This window comes from Capra hircus, chromosome 7 (assembly GCF_001704415.2).
Source record: "Capra hircus breed San Clemente chromosome 7, ASM170441v1, whole genome shotgun sequence".
NCBI classification, from domain to species: domain Eukaryota; kingdom Metazoa; phylum Chordata; class Mammalia; order Artiodactyla; family Bovidae; genus Capra; species Capra hircus.
Window position 1 is genome coordinate 41,750,801 of NC_030814.1, and position 22,781 is coordinate 41,773,581.

A 22,781-nucleotide genomic window follows, 5' to 3' on the forward strand; every position below is an offset into this window, starting at 1 on the left:
ATTCAGGAAAATAGAAAAAGAAAGCAAAGAATAGCTACTTTTAATAGTAACACACATCCTTCGCGACCCCAAACCCTGTGGCTGCTGCAGAATCACGGAAGGGTGGGAGGTGCCAGAAGGAAGGTAGGGGGATAGGGGTGGCTGGGGAGAGGGAGTATGTGCCCTCGAAACGGTGAGCCAACCGTCACAGAGGCGGGACTAGAGCCTCGGTTAAAGGACAGCTCTTTCCAGCCAATCAAAGGACGGTATCAGTGGCTTCTTCCTGGAAGTGGAGGCCGGAAGTTGGATTTCGGCTTGAGGTGGAGAAGGCGGCTGCTAGTGTAAGCCCAGAGCTGAAGTAAGTGGGCGGCGACGGCTTGGGCCTCAGTTCCTCGTACATTTCTTTTTCCGGACCCCGCTGCTTCCTTTGGGAGGGCTGGGAGTCCGGGGAGGCCTGGTGCTGAGTACGTTCGTCCGCCTTCCTCTCCGGCGTTCCTCAGAGAGCGCGACCTTCCCCGCAGCTCGCGAAGCCGGGGTCAGGGGTGGGTGGGGTAGTTGGCCTCTCGTGGGAAGGTACCCTCTGCGCGGCGGGCTCTAGGCTTCCTCCGGGGGGAGGCCGAGCCCGGCCGGAGGTTGGCACACCTGAGTTCTAGACCCGCTCCGCTGGTTTACCGAGCTGTGTGGCCTCGCCACGTCTTCTGGCCTCTCTCTGGCCTTGTCCCTAACCAGTCTCGCCCTTCTTCCTCAGGGAGCATTCCTGAAATCAAAAGATTTAATGGGAGACGGGGAAGGAGGTAGGTCCCAGGCGTCATTCACTAGATCTTCTGGGGAGGTTTTAAAGCTACATTCCAGCAGCTCCGTTTACAGTAGATAAACGAGTCGAACGTCTGGAGATAAGACCCTACAATACCTTTCTTTTTTGGGTTAAATCCGTCAGAACGGAACAAACACTAGAAGATGATCTTGAGTCTGATAATCAGCTTTGATGCTTGACGCATGTCTTAGGAAAAACCTCCGTTGCCTTTGACAAGTTTAGTCTGGAGAAGTGGTATAAACAAACATGATTTCTGTTGTATGTCAGTTTCCATTTGTACTCTCAGATGCTTCATTGTTTACTGATTTAAAGGAGCTTGTGCTGTACAACCATAACAGGCAAGGTTGAGAGTTCCTGCGATGCCATTTCCTGGCCCTTTGATCTGGTTACAGACACTTCTTGGTGAGACAGACTTGGGACCCTCATCTCTAAAATGAAATTGATAGTAGTAGTAACTCATAGAATTAGTTTGAAGCTTAAGTAAAAGAGAATATAAAACAATGATACCTGTCACTTAGTTGCCCTTTGGGGATTGGCAGTTTAAGTAGAGGATTACACAAGGTTCTGGGAAGCACAAAACAGGAATTCCAATCTGAAAAGGCTTGAAGGGGCGAAACCTAGGCTGTATGAAATTTATTTTGAAGTACCAGATGATTGCTAATTCTCCGATTTTGTTAATTATGTGGTTATAAGAGGACATTCTTATTTGGGAGATACCCACTGAAGTATTTTAGATAAAGAGATGAGAGACCAATAAGGCAGATGAGGGAAAATGTTAACATTTGAAGAATCTGAAGAATATGGAATATTATTCATAAACTGAAAAGTCTGAATTTTTGAGAGTTTTAAAACATTGGTTATAACTATTTGCAACTATCATAAGTGTGTTGTAAATAAATGAACCAGTACACAGTATTTATAACCCTCCATTCCATGTACTTTCACCCCTTTTTTTCTTAGTGGCCATATTGTGTATATATAGACATTTTATCCAAGGCCTCATATGGGTGAAGGTATGGATGAAGGTATGGGTTATTTCCAGCTTTTCCTGCCATTTTCAAACGGTGCTGCATTAAATATCCTGATACACAGATTTGTGTACTTCTACCAATATTTTTGTAGGATAAATTTCTAGAAATAGAATTGTTGGGTCACCAGTCAGTCCTAAAGGAAATCAACAATAAATACTCATTGGAAGGACTGATGCTGAAGCTCCAATACTTTGGCTACCTGATGCAAAGAGCTGACTTATTGGAAAGGACCTTGATGTTGGGAAAGATTGAGGGCAAGAGGAGAAGGGGGAGGCAGAAGATGAGATGATTAGATAGCATCACTGATTCAATGGAAATGAATTTGAGCAAACTCTGGGAGATAGGGACAGGGAGGCCTGAGGTGCTGCAGTTCATGGGGTCGCAAAGAGCTGGACACAACTTAGCAACTGAACAACAGCAACAGTGTTGTTAATCAGCTATACTTCAATATAAAATAATAAAAAGGATTGTTGGGTCAAAGAAATCAGCATTACAGTGTTTGATACTGTCACATTAATTCCAAGTAAGCATATTTGTTTCCTATCAGTTGTGTATGAGAATTCCCCATATTCTCTTGGTGATACTGGCTTGCCACCTTAGAGTGTTATTATGGTGGCTGTGATGGTGTTTAGTGGGACCTCAGGGCAACGGATGTTTTCCACTGCAGAAGACTTCCCTGCAGGGCCAGATTAGCTAAGAGCTTGCTTGTAAAATTGGCATGACCACTCTGAAGAAGCTGAATGGTAGAGTGTGATCTGTGCTGGAATCCAGCACCTGCCGCATACAAAGTGTTCTGTTTGTTAAGTGATGGAGTATTTGAAATCTTGATAGTCTTATATGGATAGGATCCTTTTTTAAAATTTATTTTTAATTGAAGGATAATCGCTTAATTGGCAACTGTGAATCAGCCATAAGTATACATATGTCAACTTTCCCTTGAACCTTCCCCCCGACCCCCACTCCATCTCACACTTGTAGGTTGTCACAGAGTACCAGATTTGAGCTCCCCATGTTATACAGCAACTTCTCATTAGCTATTTTACATATATGTGGGGATTTTTTGCCTTTTTTTTTCTTTTTTTAATTGGAAGATAATTGCTTTACAGTATTGTGTTGACTTCTGCCATATATCAACATGAATCAGCCACAGGTATACATAAATCCCCTCCCTCCTGAACTCCCCTCCCATCTCCTACCCCATCCCACCCCTGTAGGTTGTCGCTAGGTTGAGCTCCTTGTGTCACACATCAGATTCTCACTTGCTATCTATATGGTACATTTACATATTGTAATGTACATGTTTCCATGCTATTATCTCAGTTTGTCCCTCCCTGTGCTTCCCCTACTGTATCCACAAGTCTGATCTCTATACCTGTGTCTCCATTGCTGCCCTGCAAATAGGTTAATCAGTACCATCTTTCTAGATTCCATACGCATGCATTAACATACAATATTTGACTTTCTGACTTCACTGTATAATAGGCTCTGCTGCTGCTGCTGCTAAGTCTCTTCAGTCATGTCCAACTCTGTGCGACCCCACAGACGGCAGCCCACCAGGCTCCCCTGTCCCTAGGATTCTCCAGGCAAGAACACTGGAGTGGGTTGCCATTTCCTTCTCTCCAGTGCATGAAAGTCAAAAGTGAAAGTGAAGTTGCTCAGTTGTGTCCGACTCTTAGCGACCCCATGGACTGCAGCCTACCAGGTTCCTCCGTCCATGGGATTTTCCAGGCAAGAGTACTGGAGTGGGGTGCCGTTGCCTTCTCCAATAATAGGCTCTAGGTTCATCCATCTCGTTAGAACTGACTCATACGCGTTCCTTCTTATAGCTGAGTAGTATTCCATTGTGTATATGTGCCACACCTTCCTTATCCAGTCATCTGTCAGTGGACATCTAGGTTGTTTCAATGTCCTAGCTATTGTAAAAAGGGCTTCAGTGAACATTGGGGTACTTGTGTTTCTTTCAATTATGGTTTTCGCAGGATATATGCCCAGTAGTGAGATTGTTGGGTCATATGGCAGTTCTGTTCCTAGTGTTTTTAAGGAATCATACTGTTCTGTGTAGTGTCTGTATCAGTTTGCATTCCCACCAGCAGTGCAGGAGGGTTCCCTTTTCTTCACAGGCTTTCCAGCATTTATTGTTCATTGATTTTTAAATGATAGCCATTCTAATTGGTATGAGGTGATACCTCATTATAGTTTTGATTTGCATTTCTAATAATGAGTGATGTTGAGCATCTTTTTATGTGTTTGTTGGCCATCTGTATGTCTTCTTTGGAGAAATATCTGTTTAGGTCTTCTGCCCACTCTTTGGGTTGTTTGTTTTTCTGGTGTTGAGTTGCATGAGCTGCTTGTATATTTTGGAAATTAATCCTTTGTCAGTTGTTTCATTTGAATTATTTTCTCCCATTCTGAGGGTTGTCTTTTCACCTTGTAAAAAGTTTCCTTTGCTATGCAAAAGCTTTTAAGTTTAATTAGGTCCCATTTGTTTACTTCTTTTTATTAAATTTTCATTACTCTAGGAGGTGGATCAAAGAGGATCTTGCTGTAATTCAAGTCAGTGAGTGTTTTGCTTATGTTTTACTCTAATAGTTTTACAGTTTCTGACTTTATGTGTAGGTCTTTAATCCATTTTGAGTTTTTTTTTTTTGGTATGGTGTTAGGAAGTGTTCTAACTTCATTCTTTTACATGTAGTTTACTGTCCGGTTTCCCCAGCACCATCTATTGAAGAGGCTGTCTTTTCTCTTATGTATTCTTGCCTCCTTTTTCAAAGATAAGGTGCCCAATAGGTGTGAGGATTTTTATCTGAGCTTTTCTTCTTGTTTCTTTGATCTGTATTTCTGTTTTTGTGCCAGTACCATATTGTTGAGTATTATAGCTTTGTGGTATAGTCTGAATTCAGGAGGGTTGATTCTTCTAACTCCTTTTTTTTTCCTCAAGATTGCTCTGGCTATTCAGAGTCTTTTGTGTTTGCATACACAAACTGTAAAATTTTTTCTTCTAGTTCTGTGAAAAATGTTGGTAATTTGATAGGTAGTGTATTGAATCTGTAGATTGCTTTGGGTAATATAGTCACGTTCACAATATTGATTCTTCCAATCAAAGAACATGATATATCTCTCCATTTATTTATGTTATCTTTAATTTCTTTCATCATTGTCTTATAGTTTTCATTATACACGTCTTTTACTCTCCTAAGGTAGGTTTATTCCTAGGTATTTTACTCTTTTTGTTGCAATGGTGAATGGAATTGTTTCAAAAAGGATTCTTTTAAAAATTTGCTCTTAGCAGGGTATTATTCTGAATATTTTCTTGCTTTTATTCAGCATTTGCATTTTCTTCATCTTTTGCCTATTTTTCTGTTTTTTTTTTTTTTAAGATCAGTTCAGTTCAGTTCAGTTGCTCAGTTGTGTCTGACTCTTTGCGACCCCATGAATCACAGCACGCCAGACCTCCCTGTTTATCACCAACTCCCGGAGTACACTCAGACCCACATCCATCGAGTCCGTGATGCCATCCAACCATCTCATCCTCAGTCGTCCCCTTCTCCTCTTGCCCCCAATCCCTCCCAGCATCAGTCTTTTCCAGTGAGTCAACTCTTCGCATGAGGTGGCCAAAGTTCTGGAGTTTCAGCTTTAGCATCATTCCTTCCAAAGAAATCCCAGGGTTGATCTCCTTCAGAATGGACTGGTTGGATTTCCTTGCAGTCCCAGGGATTCTCAAGAGTCTTCTCCAACACCACAGTTTAAAAGCATCAATTCTTCGGCACTCAGCCTTCTTCACAGTCCAACTCTCACATCCATACATGACCACAGGAAAAACCATAGCCTTGACTAGACGGACCTTAGTTGGCAAAGTAATGTCTCTGCTTTTGAATATACTATCTAGGTTGGTCATAACTTTTCTTCCAAGGAGTAAGCGTCTTTTAATTACATGGCTGCAATCACCATCTGCAGTGATTTTGGAGCCCCCAAAAATAAAGTCTGACACTGTTTCTACTGTTTCCCCATCTATCTGACATGAAGTGATGGGACCAGATGCCATGATCTTCGTTTTCTGAATGTTGAGCTTTAAGCCAACTTTTTCGCTCTCCTCTTTCACTTTCATCAAGAGGGTTTTTAGCTCCTCTTCACTTTCTGCCATAAAGGTGGTGTCAGGTTAAAAAAAACTCAGTGGATCCTTATTGAGGATTTAGTTTCTTCTAGCCATTGTTTAAGGTACTAGAGGTAGAGTTGTGAATAAAAGGCAATATGAAGTCAGTGCTTTTCTTCTCATAGGGATGGAATCAGAAAATATGTTTTCAAAAATCATAATTAAATTTCTAGTATTTACCCCTGTCAGCTTGCATGGATTCTTCTTCCAGAAAAATAGGCTTATCTTTTAATTTTGCTTCTGATGTATTTTCCCATATGGAATTTTTAGATTGATTTTTGGTAGTCAGATCTGTGGGTCTTTTGTAGTACACTTAAAATGTACAGTTATTTTTTGTCCGTTTTCCTTGATAGATTGTAAGGAACACTAAGATGGAGTCAGTGTTTCTTATTTATCTTTGAAAGATAGTATAATGTAGTGTTTGAGATCTTTTGGCTCTGGCTTCTTCCTTTACACAAGTTGATCAACCTTTCTGAGCCACAGTGATCTCATCCTTGAAATGGAAAGCTCACCTTTCTTTTCTCAGATTTCTCACAACCGTGAGAGAAGTTTAGAACAGTCCCTGGCACGTAGTATGCACTCAAGTATTACTTGTCATCATAATCATTATTGTCATATATTAGACAAACATTAAATACTTGTAGGAGTAAATACACATTAAAGATGTTTGTACCTGCTTTCAAATTCCCTTTGACTTGAAGCTCTTGTGTAATGAATGGAGCTACCAACAAATACTTATGAAGCTTATGTGCGTGGTTTTGAACCCAGTGAGAACTGTGATAGTCATAGTCCTTCCCTTCATAGAGTTTATAGTCTGGTTGGGGACACAAATCAGATACTGATGAAGAGAATAAAAGGGGGAAGACAGGTTCTGCTTTTGATGAATAATCAGAGAAGTTATATCTTTAGAAGTGACATTTTTAAGCTAGTGCCTGAAGCAGGAGGAAAATCACATGAAAAGACCCAGAGGCAGAAGAGGTTGGTATAAAGAATTGTATGAGAATACTTGAAGACAGTATTGCTGGGATATAAGTAAAAGGGAATGTGGTATGAGAATTAGACTGGCTATTATATAGACAAACTGTAGTGGAAACAAAAAGATCCCTGCGAAGCCACTGTGTTCCAGATAAGAGGGAGTGGTGTCTTGGTCAGAACCGATGAATTTGAGATAGCAAGGGTTTGGAATCAGCGTGCCTGTGTGCATGCTTGGTTGAGTCCAGCTCTTTTGCAACCCCATGAACTGCAGCCTGCCAGGTTCCTCTGTCCATGAATTTTCCAGGCAAGAATACTGGAGTGGGTTGCCATTTCCTACTCCAGGGGAATCTCAGGACTTGGCAGTGATGGTGAGGACAGGAGATTAGTAAAAAAGGAGCATTAAGATAAACTTTAGGTTTCTGGCTTGGAATACTAGGTGGAAAATGGGGACATTTTACTGAGATAGGAAAGATTAGAAGCTTTAGAAGCTATGAGAGGAGCAGATTTAGAGGGTATGTATTGTAGATGGAATCAAATTTTTTTTTTTTTTTTAAAGTTTGAATGCCCTATGAAGTATCCACAGAGAGCCCAGAGGCAGTCTAGACTGGAGATCAAAACTCATGAATCAAGAGAAAGACAGATATTATATGATATCACTTATATGTGAAATCTAAAAATAATACAAATGAATATATAAACAAAATAGAAACAGACTCACAGACATAGAAAACAAACTTGGTTGCCAAAGGGGAGAGGGAGAAAGAGGGGTAAATTAGGAGTATGAGATTAACAAAGTCTTATGCATACAATAAATAAGTGGCAAGGATTTGGTATATAGCACAGCACATTATATTCATTATCTTGAAATAACATATAATTGAATATAATCTGAAAAAAACTGAATAACTTTGCTGTATGCTTGAAACTAACACAATATTGTAAATCAAGTATACTTCAGTTAAAAAAAAAACAAACAAACCCAAGACTCAAATAGAGACCAAGATTTTTCCACTTTGGCACATATATTGACACTTTGGATGGGAAAATTCTTTGCGGTGGGGGACTCCCTGCTGCATTATATGTTTACAGCATTCCCAGCCTCTACCCATTAGAAGCCAGTAACACCCCTTTTCCAAGTTGTGGCAACTAAGTGTCTCCAGACCTTGCTATATGCCTTCTGATTGGAGCTGACTGTGGCTCAGATCATGATCTTTATTGCCAAATTCAGACTGAAATTGAAGATAGTGGGGAAAACCACTAGACATTCAGGTATGACCTAAATCAAATCCCTTATGATTATACAGTGGAAATGAGAAATAGATTTAAGGGACTAGATCTGAGAGACAGATTGCCTGATGAACTATGGACGGAGGTTCATGACATTGTACAGGAGACAGGAATCAAGACCATCTCCAAGAAAAAGAAATGCAAAAAAGCAAAATGGCTGTCTGAGGAGGCCTTACAAATAGCTGTGAAAAGAAGAGAAGTGAAAAGCAAAGGAGGAAAGGAAAGATATAAGCATCTGAATGCAGAGTTCCAAAGAATAGCAAGAAGAGATAAGAAAGCCTTCCTCAGTGATCAGTGCAAAGAAATAGAGGAAAACAATAGAATGGGAAAGACAAGAGATCTCTTCAAGAAAATTAGAGATACCAAGGAAACATTTCATGCAAAGATGGGCTTGATAAAGGACAGAAATGGTATGGATCTAACAGAAGCAGAAGATATTAAAAAGAGGTGGCAAGAATACACAGAAGAACTGTACAAAAAAAATCTTCATATCCAAGATAATGATGATGCTGTGATATCTCACCTTGATCCAGACATCCTGGAATGTGAAGTCAAATGGGCCTTAGGAAGCATCACTACAAACAAAGCTAGTGGAGGTGATAGAATTCCAGTTGAGCTATTTCAAATCCTGAAAGGTGATGCTGTGAAAGTGCTGCACTCAGTATGTCAGCAAATTCAGAAAACTCAGCAGTGGCCACAGGACTGGAAAAGGGCAGTTTTCATGCCAGTCCCAAAGAAGGGCAATGCCAAAGAATGCTCAGCCTACCGCACAGTTGCACTCTATCTCACACACTAGTAAAGTAATGCTCAAAATTCTCCAAGCCAGGCTTCAGCAATACGTGAACCGTGAACTTACAGATGTTCAAGCTGGTTTTAGAAAAGGTAGAGGAACCAGAGATCAAATTGCCAACATCTGCTGGATCATCAAAACGTCAAAAGAGTTCCAGAAAAATATCTATTTCTGCTTTATTGACTATGCCAAAGCCTTTGACTGTGTGGATCACAATAAACTGTGGAAAATTCTGAAAGAGATGGGAATACCAGACCACCTGACCTGCCTCTTGAGAAACCTCTATGCAGGTCAGGAAACAACAGTTAGAACTGGACGTGGAACAACAGACTGGTTCCAAATAGGAAAAGGAGTACATCAAGGCCGTATATTGTCACCTGCTTATTGAACTTATATGCAGAGTACATCATGAGAAACACTAGGCTGGAAGAAGCACAATCTGGAATCAGGATTGCCGGGAGAAATATCAATAACCTCAGATATGCAGGTGACACCACCCTTATGGCAGAAAGTGAAGAAGAGCTAGAGAGCCTCTTGATGAAAGTGAAAGAGGAGAGTGAAAAAGTTGGCTTAAAGCTCAACATTCAGAAAATGAAGATCATGGCATCTGGTCCCATCACTTCATTGGAAATAGATGGGGAAACAGTTGAATAGTGACTGACTTTATTTCTCTGAGCTCCAAAATCACTGCAGATGGTGATTGCAGCCATGAAATTAAAAGATGCTTACTTCTTGGAAGGAAAGTTATGACCAACCTAGACAGCATGTTAAAAAGAAGAGACATTACTTTGCCAACAAAGGTCCATTCCATCTAGTCAAGGCTATGGTTTTTCCAGTGGTCAGGTATGGATATGAGAGTTGGACTATATAGAAAGCTGAGCACCAAAGAATTGATGCTTTTGAGCTGTGGTGTTGGAGAAGACTCTTGAGAGTCTCTTGAGAGTCCCTTGGACAGCAAGGAGATCCAATCAGTCTATCCTAATGGAGATCAGTCCTGGGTGTTCATTGGAAGGACTGATGTTGAAGCTGAAACTCCAATGCTTTGCCCACCCGATATGAAGAGCTGACTCATTTGAAAAGACCCTGATGCTGGAAAAGATTGAGGGCGGGAGCAGAAGGGGACACAGAAGGTGAGATAGTTGGATGGCATCACTGACTCAATGGACATGGGTTTGGGTGAACTCTGGGAGTTGGCGATGGACAGGGAGTTTGGCGTGCTACAGTTCATGGGGTTGCAGAGTTGGACATGAATGAGAGACTGAACTGAGCTGGCAAAAATCACACCTGGTTGAGAACCACTGATAGAAATGCTAATAAAAGCTATGCAGTTGACTGAGGTCATCCCAAGAAGAACATAAAACAGAGGCCTAAAACTAGTGGCTCGCAGACCACAGAGGTTGTTAGAGATAAATTCTTTTTGACTTCACAGTACTTGACAGATTCCATAATTAATTGCTAGTATTTTTAAAAACTGAGAAATTCCCCATAAAAATCTGGAATTTTCCTTCCTTTCTTGAAAAATCAAGACTAAGGTGCAGTGAATCTTAATTCATGAGTGAATGCTAGTGGCTGGAGGCCTTGAGGTCTGGCTTGGAGATGCTCTGTTCTCTCTAATCCCTGCCCCTGCATGTGTAACTCTTTATATTCAGTGTCTTTTCCCTTTGGCTTTTGAGTTTGTGACTCTATAGGACACTCCTCTATGCATGCCAGCATTAAAATTTGGATAGAGAAGGAGGAGCAGTAAAGGAGACTGAGAGGGAGCCTCCAGTAAGGTAGGAGGAAAACATAAATGTAAGATCACAGACGCTGAGGGAGATGGGGACTGGGTTGAAAAGAAGAAAATGGTGCTGAGAGATTAAGATCACCTTAGAAAAATGTCCATTGAATTTGGTCATGTGATGATTGTTGATGAATTTGATGAGTATTTGTGGAGGAAGGAGGTTGATTCCAGATTGGATATTGATAAAAATGGATAAACAGAAAGCTAGTAGAGCAGTGAAGTGTAGCTTGGTATAGTTAGAGTAACTCATCACAGTATCCAGTTGACTCCCAGTAGTATCCAGTTCACCACTATAGGTTGGTGGAAACTCAGGACTGCCCCATAGCTGCCCTTAGTAACTCAGAAATTCCAAGTATGAATCTACCTCCAGTATATTACTTGCTATCTCTGATGTTTGATTGTATAATTAAATCTTGAAAATCTGGTAAGATTAGTCTAAATGAGCACTCAGGATCTTCTCATTTTATGATATACCTAAGCTTAAAATGGGATAGATAGGGGTTATTTTGGTTATTGAAGATATATTTGAGTTTGAAACTTCTGTAGTGGATGTAGAAAAGTTAGTGAATCTATAAAAATTTGTAAAGTATATTGTAGAAAAAAAAGAAGTTGAATTGGATCACAGAAGCTCAGATGATGTGAGTTTGTTTAGACTAGGGCAGTGTTAATTTTGTCAGTGTTCCTTAGAGTTACAGGTGTTTGTTTTGGAAATCAATCTGTAATATAAAACAAGTGATTATAACATGGAGATGGGGAGACAGCATGTGTAGTTTGGCTGTAGAGAGGATAGAGAAATGAGGCATAACTGGTGAGGGGTGTGGAATCCAGACTGTTTCACTTATAGATGAAAATATAGTTGACCCATGAACAACTGGGAGGTTAGGGATGCCCAGCCTCTGCACAGTATGACTTAGAATTGACCTTTTGTATCTGTTGTTCCTTCTTATTTGTGGTTCTGCATCTGAGGATTTAACCAAACATGGGTCTTGTTTTTACTTATTTACTAAGTCATGTCTGACTCTTGCAACTCCATGGACTAGCCCGCCAGGCTCCTCTGGGATTTCCCAGGCAAGAATACTGGAGTGGGTTGCCATTTCCCTCCCCAGGAGATCTTCTTGACCCAGGGATCAAACCAACATCTCTTGTACTGGCAGGTGGGTTCTTTATCACTGAGTCACCAGGGAAGCCTCATAAATCTTGTAGTACTCTAGTATTTACTATTGAAAAAAATCCACATGTGAGTGGACCTTTGCAAGTTCAAAACGATGTTGTCCAGTGATCAGCTATATCAGTTCAGTTCAGTCGCTCAGTCGTGTCTGACTCTTTGCGATCCCATGGACTGCAACACACCAGGCTTCCCAGTCCATCACCAACTCCTGGAGCTTACTCAAACTCATGTCCATGAAGTCGATGATGCCATCCAACCATCTCATCCTCTGTCGTCCCCTTCTCCTCTTGCCTTCAATCTTTCCCAGCATCAGAGTCTTTTCAAATGAGTCGGTTCTTCACATCAGGTGGCCAAAGTATTAGAGTTTCAGCTTCAGCATCAGTCCTTCCAATGAATATTCAGGACTAATTTCCTTTAGAATGGACTGGTTGGATCTCCTTGCAGTCCAGGGGACTCTCAAGAGTCTTCTCCAACACCACAGTTCAAAAGCATCAATTCTTCGGTGCTCAGCTTTTCTTTATAGTCTAACTCTCACATCCATACATGACTACTGGAAAAACCATAGCTTTGAAGGTCAGCTGTATACTACAGTAGTTTTTTGTGCTGATGAAAATGTTAAGTAGAGCTGGAAAAATACTTGAATGATTGAGTGTATAATGCTAATTAGAGAAGGATAGCAGCTTTTCCCTGTTGTAAATGTTAGTTTTAGAGACGACGGAGATCATTTTTGTCTTGGGCACCAAACGGCCATGGGAGAATAGGGAAAATATTCTGTCATTAATCACTGAATGTGACAGGTTTGTTTTGTAGCTCCACTCTCAATCTTTGGTCTATTTGTGTGTGTGTGTTTCTTATGTTTTGTTTTCCTCTTATTTTTTGTTTGATGGTTTATTTCTGTAGGTTCTTGATCTTCCACAATGGGTGAGCCACAGCAAGTGAGTGCCCTCCCACCCCCTCCGATGCAGTACATCAAGGAGTATACAGATGAAAATATTCAGGAAGGCCTCGCTCCCAAGCCTCCACCTCCAATAAAGGACAGTTACATGATGTTTGGCAACCAGTTCCAGTGTGATGATCTTATCATCCGCCCTTTAGAAAGTCAGGGTATTGAACGACTTCATCCTATGCAGTTTGATCACAAGAAAGAACTGAGAAAACTCAATATGTCTATCCTTATTAATTTCTTAGACCTCTTAGATATCTTGATAAGGAGCCCTGGGAGTATAAAACGAGAAGAGAAGCTAGAAGATCTTAAGCTGCTTTTTGTACATGTACATCATCTCATAAATGAATATCGACCCCACCAAGCAAGAGAGACCTTGAGAGTCATGATGGAGGTGCAGAAACGTCAACGTCTTGAGACAGCCGAGAGGTTTCAGAAGCATCTGGAACGAGTCATTGAGATGATTCAGAATTGCTTGGCTTCTCTGCCTGATGATTTGCCTCATTCGGAAGCAGGGATCAGAGTAAAAACTGAACCAATGGACGCTGATGACAGCAACAATTGTATTGGACAGAATGAACAACAAAGAGAAAATTCAGGTCATAGGAGAGATCAGATTATAGAGAAAGATGCTGCCTTGTGTGTCCTGATTGATGAAATGAATGAAAGGCCGTGAAGGATGTTTCTTTTCCTTTCCCCTTCAGTGAATGGTAAACACATTAGTTAATTCACTTTTAGAGAGTTTCAAAAGAGAGATAACTAGAAAGAAGTCTTGCAAGCAGCTTGATTCTCCAACTTTCTCAATTGTGAGAAGTCATAGCAGTAATTTCACCTTATGGCAAGCATAGGTAAATGAGTGTGCCTACATTAATTAAGAGTGATCCCCTTAAAAAGCAGAGTGCAGGTATTTGTGGCATATCCGTGTTTCCAGAGTTGCAGTGAATTTTGAAGATATCTTCAGTGATAGCAGATCTCAACCCTGGGAAGTAGGTTTGTCATTTGCTTTAAGAGTGATAGATAATAAAAGATATCAGACTTTATAAATGAAATTATGAAATCTTTGTTTCACTTAAAAACTTGCTTAATCTCTAAAAAAGAATAGTGTAACATGTTTAAAGAGAGGAACCCCAGAGTTGTAAAAGTTTCATTTTTTCTCTTGGCTGTTCTTGCAAACACCATCTCAGCCTCTTACCCCTATCCTGGATGGGTCCTGGAACTTTTATCCAGTCACTAAGAAGTCCTTTGATCACTTTTAGTTACAGACATTCATTTTAATCATTAAAATGTCTATGTAAATTATCTGTACTACATTTCCTAGATTCAGACTTCCTTAAGGGTGGAAGCCTGCCATGGAAAGGGGGTTTGGTGGCAGAGATCGCTGGATGTCCACCAGAGATTCTTGCTCCCCTGAGACATGCTGCCTTGCCAGAAACTGCAGTTCTCCATTCCCTGTGCATCTCTGTGAGGCCATGTGACTGAATTCTTAGCAGTGGAATATGATGTAAAAATCCAGGCCTGCCCCATAAAAGTTTTTTATATCACCCACCATTCTCTTCTCATCTGCTGGTTTGATGGTCACACCCAGTAAAACTTTGGAAGCCACTTGAAGATGGCAAAAGTTTGGTCATTTTGGGTCCTTGAATGCCTGAAGACCAGGACCTCCTTTCATTTTAACTCCACCCTCCCCACCGTCCCACCCCTCTCCTTACCCTTGCTGATTTAACTTCACCATGTGAATAAGAAGTCAACTTACTGTTGTTATTTTGTTGTTACTGTTGTTTTGAGCACTGAGATTTCATTTCTGCACTTCTCTTTTCTCCAACCCCTCTTCCACTGAAATCTTGGTGGAGAGTCTGCTTTGTATATGAGGGTTTCTACCAGCCTTCCTCTTAATAAAGCATATTTAGAAATATGCTTTGAGTGATTCTCAAAGCATAGTGCTAGACTGGCAGCATTGACATCACTTGGGGACTGGTTATGCAAATTCTCAGGTCCACCCCAGGCATGTTAAAGTGAATTCTAGAAGTGGGGCTCAACAAACTGTGTTAAAGAGCTCTCAGGTGATTCCCATGCAGGCTCAAGCTTAAGAATCCCTGATAATGGTAAGGCTTTTTCCCAAATAAACAGGCAAAGTCCAGTTTAAAGTGGCCATGGGTCAATTCTGTGTGTGAAACACTCATTTATCCTTTTCTTTAAAATTCTGGGGCATTTAGGCTGTTCCCAAGTAGATAGCCTGTTCTGCATACTCTCTTGGACTGGGCCTAAGCCATGCCAGATGAGGGACAGACGTTCTTGGCAAGTGGGGCCACTCTACTGTTTCTGTCCGTGGGCCTCTTGCCTGTCAAAAAATATTTGGCTTCCCTAGTGGCTCAGTTGCTAAAGAATCTGCCTGCAGTGCTGAGTTTGATCCTTGGGTCAGGAGAATCCCCTGGAGAAGGAAATGGCAACCCACTCCGGTACTCTTGCTAGGAGAATTCCATGGACAGAGGAGCCGGGCAAGTTACAGTCCATGGGATCACAAAGAGTCAGACACGACTGTAACTTTAAAGTAGATAACCTCTCTGTTAGGCAGATAGTTGGCAAGTCTCATTTGTTTTTTCCTCATATGTGTTTGGTATTGATTTTTTGGCTCCATAGACTCCAGGAGACACAGTCTGGGCTTTGTTAAGTTTAAATTGAAGGGGGAAGGAAACCCCTTCATGTCCCTGTGGCAGAATAAGGTAGATATAACACTTTAGCAACTCTCCAAAGGAATCTCCTTTGAACACAACCCTCTTATAACACTGAAGTACGTAACCAATTTTGCAAATCCTTGCATGGAAAAAACTAACTGAATCACATTATCACTATCACATCCTTAAGAGAGTCACAACATTATTTGTATATAATGTTTGTTGGAGAGAAAGAGAGATTAAAATTTCATGTGAAATCTTAAATTCTGACTTTGAAGGGATATGATCTTGCAGATCTGTCAGGGTGGAACTTGACATAAACTAATGAATTCTGATGTGAACTCCTGCTGTTACAATGGGAAAAAACACTGGTGAAAAAACACCAGTGGTCTGATAGTTGTTACAAATTTCAAAGTGTATGTAAAAACTCTAAGTATTAAAATACATCTTTGCACACCTGATCGTAATGAATATTCCTTATAAATTGATACCTTGAAGTGGAATATCTGAAGGTATAACCAGGGCAAGTCTTGAGATTACCAGTGCTGGGACCCAGACTACAAGGATTCTGGTTTCATTGTTCTGGAGTGGGGCCCTGAAATTGGGTTTAAGAAGTTTGTAGGTGACTACTGTGCCATAGGATAAAGGATTGCATTACTCAGTACTCTATACTTGTACTAGTTTAAGCAAAAGATGAATTTGTTGAAAGGATTATGAAATCCTTTTAAATTTATGAGATGAAGGATTTATGAAATCCCTAATAGGATTATTGAAATCACGTGTTACATGATTGAGGGGTAAGTTAAACATCCAAACCATGAAGAAGACTTGGAGGTTCTTTAGGGCAAGTGGGACTCAAACCTGACCCAGAACGCTTTGTCCCTCCTTTCTGATTTTTCTGTTAATTTCATTCTATACAAACCAGCTTCTTTGATGGTATGAGTGGAGAACATGTGTGCTAACAGTTCCTGAGTGTTAAGTCTTTCTGTACTACTGTCTGGGAGTTGTCTCCAAAAAAAAGGTAATTGACCAGCTGGAAGGGAGAAGTTAGGGGTGGCATTCCTGATTTCAGCTGGGCCATTCAGCTGGCGGGGGGCGGGCGGCGGGGGGGGGGGGGTCAGATTCTGTAAGAATATGACAGATCCAAACATGTTAATGTATGGAAGGAGGTGGTCCACCCCTCTGTTTAAGTCCATTTATTTGCTCTATTCATTTAGTGGATATTGTGGTCCTCTTTATTCCTGACACTGGTTTAGTTCCTGGGGGTATGAAGAGTAGGAATGAAAATGAAAGAAACAGGATCACAAATAGGTTAATTTTTGAAGGCATAAATTCTTGCATTAACCATTCAGCCATTGTAACAAGAATCTTGCTTCCAATATATTTCTATTTCCTACTCAAAATGCCTTGTCCACATTATTTTCTCAAGTTGTTTCTGTGTTTGAAATTGTTAAGGGTTGTGGAAGACCATTTCAAATGTGCTGTGTTGTATTTAAGAGAAAAGACCTGTCCTGAGGTCACAGGAAACAGCAAGTACAAGTGTCTCTTGAGACAAAAGTTGGCATGATTTTGAGGGAAAAGGCTGTTAGGGCCACACCATAGGGAGGGAGGCGGTTGAAGCTAGAGAAGCAGATGGTGGTAGGTTACAGGACTTAGAAGGCCAGGGAAAGGAGTTTGCTCTGTCCTAAATCTGATGGGAAGTGTTGGGGGGAGAGGGGAATTTCCCCCTCTACCCTTCTTGAGTTCTTGAGATTGGACTGATAATAAAACTGACACAAGACAAATTGATAGGAGAAAATTTTAATTCCTATACACAGAGGTCTCAGCAATGGGACCTAAGAAGTAGCCAGAGCATTTATATTCTTTAGACAAACACTGAATTTGTGAGGAATTGGCATGTGCTCAATGAAGAATCTAGACAATTTGGGCTTGGAGTAATAAAGAGGTAACAAAGTTTATTTATATAGGCTTTTCAGTTCAAATTCCTTATCTCTGGTGATAAGGGTGTCCTTTTCCCTTCACTGTGGTGAGTGCACCTTTCATGGGAGAGGTTTGTTTTTTGCTTTGGGGGAAATCGTGCAGGGGTGGGTTGGGAGAGGGTGGTCAGAGTGTCGCTCTTGTATTGGCCACTTCTTAGTTCAGTATGCCCTTGGAAATATTTTGGGGCACCCTGCCCTAAGTTGTAACATACATCAATAGCATGCATATAAAGCACTTAGTTGGCACTGTTCTAATCAATATACAGAAAAACATTTTATCCTCAAAACAACCCATTAAAATCATGATTTTTACACCATATTTCAGATGAGGGAGTGGAGACTCAGAAGGGTGTCATTTATCCAAAGTCACCAAGCTAGTGAGTGGCAAAGCCAGGATTGAAATATTCTAGTTTCAAAGCCTAAACCTTCATACTTTATTACCTCTCTGCTGCTGTTGCTTCCCCATCATATATTTAATAAACCATAGGTAGTGAGTAACAGAGTCAAAAGTGGAATCTGATATTTTAACCCCCAAGTTCTTATTTTATACATCACATGGTATTAAACTGAGGAAAGAAGTTTGCAGATGGAAATTATGAGCTCCTTTTGAACATTTTTAAAGCATTTATGTCAAATTTTGCTGCTGTCTTGAGATACTGTGCATTTAAGCCCTAGCCTTCCTAAAACTTGCTCTAAGTAGGTATCACCCCCACTTTATGAAAGTGGGGATCAGTTTTGTGGTTTGCACAGGTGGTGTATCCAGATTAGAATCTAGGTCAGGAGTTGACATTTTTTAGCCATTGTAATTACTCTTCTACTGCGGTACAAATGCAGGCATAGAAAATACATAGATAAATGAGAATGCTGTGTTCCAACTTTAGATATGGAGATTGAAACTTGAGTTTAAGTAATTTTTACCTGTTATGAAATATTCTTTTGATTTTTTCCAAACCATTTAAACATGTTAAAAATAATTCCTATCTTGTGGAATGTACAAAAACAGGCAGCCGAGTGAATTTGGCCAGAGGGTCTGATCTAGGTGATTGGATTCTTAACCCTGGAATAGTTTCATAAAACCACTTAATAACTGCAAAATAAAAATTATAGGTTTGTTCTAGGGCTGAAGTGAGATTATGGCTACAGAGCACTCAGCATAATTTCTGGTACTTTGTAAGCTCAAAGGTCGACTGTTACTTTTCCTGCTAATTGCATTTGGCGTTTAGAATTCAAAACTGAGGAACTGGTTTCAAACTGTAATGTGGTGAGTCTAACAGTAAGTGGCACTGTTACCTCTTGTTTAGGGACTGCAGCCAGGTGATAGAAGAGGGGACTCAGATGGAGAAACTAATACTGAACTTTGTATTTAACAAGTGAGATGCTGTATCTGCTGTGGCCTACACATTTTTTTCTCATGGAGAGAATGGGGTATAGATTTCTCAAAATAATCAGTACTATGTTGTGAATAAGAGTTCTTTTTTTTTTTTTTAATTGATTAGAGCTTTTCTCTCAGGGCTGCCTGGATAAGACCTGAGGAAGACCTCAGATACTGTTGGTTAGTTCTGAGTAGATGATGACAGAAAGATGCTTCTCACATCTGCTTAGCATCAAGCTGTGAAGCACCATCTGTGAAGCTGCTGGTTCCCTGCTGTTCTGTAGGTTGGGAATAAGGGAGGACATTGAAAGGATGGGAGTCAGGCATTGGGAAGGGGAGACATGGCTGGCTTGGAATATACTGTATCATAACTACAAGGAAAGGTGCCTTTGGGTCTTTATTTTCACAATTTTTCAGTCATTCAACAAGCATGAAGGTATACTATGAATACCATGCACTTGTTAAGAGCCATTAAGAATGGGAGTACTTTTGTGAAAGTATATTCTATATATAGCAACAGCAAATTGCTGAGTATAGTCTGAGTTGCTATATGTGTTTGTCTGTCTGTCTCTCCATACTCAGATTGGAAAAATGTTAAAAACTGTTTTATGGATGAAGATGTAACTTGCTACACATTGAAGACACTTTGGCTAGTAAATGGCTGATTTAAAAATAAGGTTTAAAAGAGAAGAGAGAAAGAGTAAAACATGGTAGACTTTGAGCTCTTGTATGTACTAGCACTGTAGCCTTGGTTTGAAATACTAACCACCATGACATTCAGTTTCCTTAGCTATGATAATTATAGACCCATCTCATAGAGTAGTTGGGAAGCCCAGATGGTACAGTGGTAAAGAATCTGCCTGCCAACGCAGGAGACACAAGAGACGTGGGTTCTATCCTTGGGTCGAAAAGATGCCTTGGAGTAGAAAATGGCAACCCACTCCAGTATTCCTGCCTGGAAAATTCCATGGGCAGAGGAGCCTGAAGGGCTACAGTCTGTGGCGTTGTAAAGAGCTGAACATGACAGCACAATATAGCACACAGGGTATTTACCCTCTAAAGTCAAAAATGAAGGCCCATGCTAATTCTTTCTGAAACTTGTTCGTCCCCACGCAACATACTCAGGTTTTAGGCTTGCTAGTCATCTGTGAAGAAGCATCTGATCTGGAGGGGCTGAGTGGGTGTCAGAAAGGCTTCAGTGGTGCATGAGCCTGGGGTTCTGACTCATTACTACCTAAAGGGAAGAGTGGCTAAAAAAGAGGAAGCCATAAATAATGAGCAGAAATGAAAAAGGGACATCACTATAGATTTGATAGACAATAAGACAATAAAATATGGATAACTTTATATGAACAAATTTGATAATTTAGGTAAAATGGATAAATTCTTATAAAACTATCCAGGCTTAAGAGTAGGAAACTTAAATAGCTTTCTAATGATTAAGAACGAAGTTGTCAAAATCTTAGAAAACTTTAAGTTCAAATAGTTTTGCTGACAAGTCCTATCAAACACTGTTAGAAAAAAATAAATACAGACTTGGAATAGAAAAAAGGGAAATGGAAGAGTCCCCAGTTATTTTTATGAGACCACAATAAGTAAAACTAAAATGTGATCTTTATGGTCAATCCATGTTTATTTTAAAAACGTAGAATAGAAAATGTAGTCTGTCGCAAAAAATATATAAAATTTAGTATCCATTCATGAAAAAGAAAAAACTTAGAACATTTAGGAATAGAAGAGAACTTTCTTAATGCAATAAATAGTAGCTGTATAAAATCTACAGCATGTATTATACCCAAGGTGAAAGGTGAAACTTTTTCTTTAAGAGCTGTAATGAAACAGGGATGTCTGCTATCAAAACTTCCATTAAATATGTACACATTGCCTAACATTTGGTAAGAAAAATGTAGGGTTGAAGAAAAAACTGAACTGTCATTATTTGCAGAAAATATGATTGGCTACATAGAGAATTCAGTATAATTTACAGATAGTTGTTCAGTCGCTCAGTTGTGTCTGACTTTTTGTGACTCCATGGACTACAGCACACCAGGCTTCTCTGTCCTTCAACATCTGGAGCTTGCTCAAACTCATGTCCATTGAGTCAGTGATGCCATCCAACCATCTCATCCTCCGTCATCCCCTTCTCCTCCCACTTTCAGTCTTTCCCATCATCAGTGTCTTTTCCAGTGAGTCAGTTCTTCGCATCAGGTGGCCAAAGTATTGGAGCTTCAGCTTCAGCGTCAGTCCTTCCAATGAATATTCAGGACTGATTTCCTTTAGGATGGACTGGTTGGATCTCCTTGTAATCCAAGGGACCCTCAAGAGTTTTCTCCAACACCACAGTTCAAAAGCATCAATTCTTTGGCACTCAGCCTTCTGTGTGGTCCATCTCACATAGCTTAGACTATGGTTTTATTAATAAATTATCTACATGTAAATTATTAATTGCCAACAAAGGTCCATCTAGTCAAAGCTATGGTTTTTCCAGTAGTCATGTATGAATGTGAGAGTTGGACTATAAAGAAAGCTGAGCACTAAGAAAAAGAAAGCTGAGCACTGAGGAATTGATGCTTTTGAACTGTGGTATTGGAGAAGACTCTTGAGAGTCCCTTGGACAGCAAGGAGATCCAACCAGTCCATCCTAAGGGAAATCAGTCCTGAATATTTATTGGAAGGACTGATGCTGAAGCTGAAACACCAATACTTTGGCTAGCTGATGCGAAGAACTGACTCATTGGAAAAGACCCTGATGCTGTGAAAGATTGAAGGCAGGAGGAGAAGGGGATGACAGAAGATGAGAGGGTTGGATGGCATCACTGACTCAATTTTTCTAGTAAGCTCGGAGAGTTGGTGATGGACAGGGAAGCCTGGCGTGCTGCAGTCCATGGGCTCACAAAGAGTTGGACACGACTGGGTGACTGAACTGAACTAGTCATTAATAAAAAAGTTCATTGGTTGGAAGAAAAAAGCATTCAAAAATAAAGTGCATTTCAGAATACCAGCAACAAACAAAAGTTTTAAATTAACACAACATTGTAAGTTCATTATGTGTCAATAAAATTTAAAGATTAACATAGAAAAAAGAAGATGCTATGAAAAACAGCATCTATTGATAATAAATGCCCAGGAAAAAACATTAAGAAATCAGCTGAAGACCACTAGGGAGAATATTTAAAATTTTTATTGAGGCATTAAAGAAAATCTAAATGTAAGCAGAGATAAAGCATGTTTATGGAATGGAACACTCAATGTAAAGAGATCAAATTTCCTCCACATTGATCTGCAGAGTCAATGCAAGCTAGTCAAATTTTTACCAGTTTTTTTTGGTTTGTTTGTTTTAATTTGATGTGATGCTTCTAAAATGTGTAGGAGAAAAGTACAAGAGACCCAGATAGCCAAGATACTCTTGATAAAAGAACTAGGTGGAGGATTTGCCTTATGGGACATCAATATGTCCCATAATGCTGCAATAGTTAAAATAATGCTTTATACTGACAGAAGGAAAGACAGATATACTATGGGAACAGACTTGAAAACCAAAAACCAGATTCATGCCTATATGATTTTTCAAATATAACAGAGATGGCATTGCAAAGTAGTGGGAAAATGCTGGAATTTTCAATTAATGGGGCTAGGACAAAAATATATAGAAATCAATTCTGGCAAAATTAAAGGTCTGCCAGTAAAAAACAAAACTATAATGTTAGGTGAACATTTTCATCATCTCTGGATAAGAGAAGTCTTCTTATATAAAATACAGGAAACATAACCCACCAAAGAAAAAGCTAGTAAATTTTGCTACATTTGAATTAAGAAATTGTATTCAAAAAGCATACCATTA

General features: G+C 40.0%; 1 protein-coding gene across 2 annotated transcripts; it reads left to right on the forward strand.

The window, feature by feature from the left end:
* Positions 242 to 16,045, forward strand: MED7 (mediator complex subunit 7). 2 transcript variants are annotated; one of them, XM_005683224.3, is made up of 2 exons: positions 242 to 337; positions 12,875 to 16,045. In XM_005683224.3, the coding sequence occupies exon 2, from the start codon at positions 12,892 to 12,894 to the stop codon at positions 13,591 to 13,593; it is 702 nt and encodes a 233-aa protein (XP_005683281.1). In that variant the 5' UTR covers positions 242 to 337; positions 12,875 to 12,891; the 3' UTR covers positions 13,594 to 16,045. The 2 variants fall into 2 exon arrangements, with proteins under 2 accessions (XP_005683281.1, XP_013821181.1); XM_013965727.2 differs by lacking the exon at positions 242 to 337 and adding an exon at positions 755 to 773.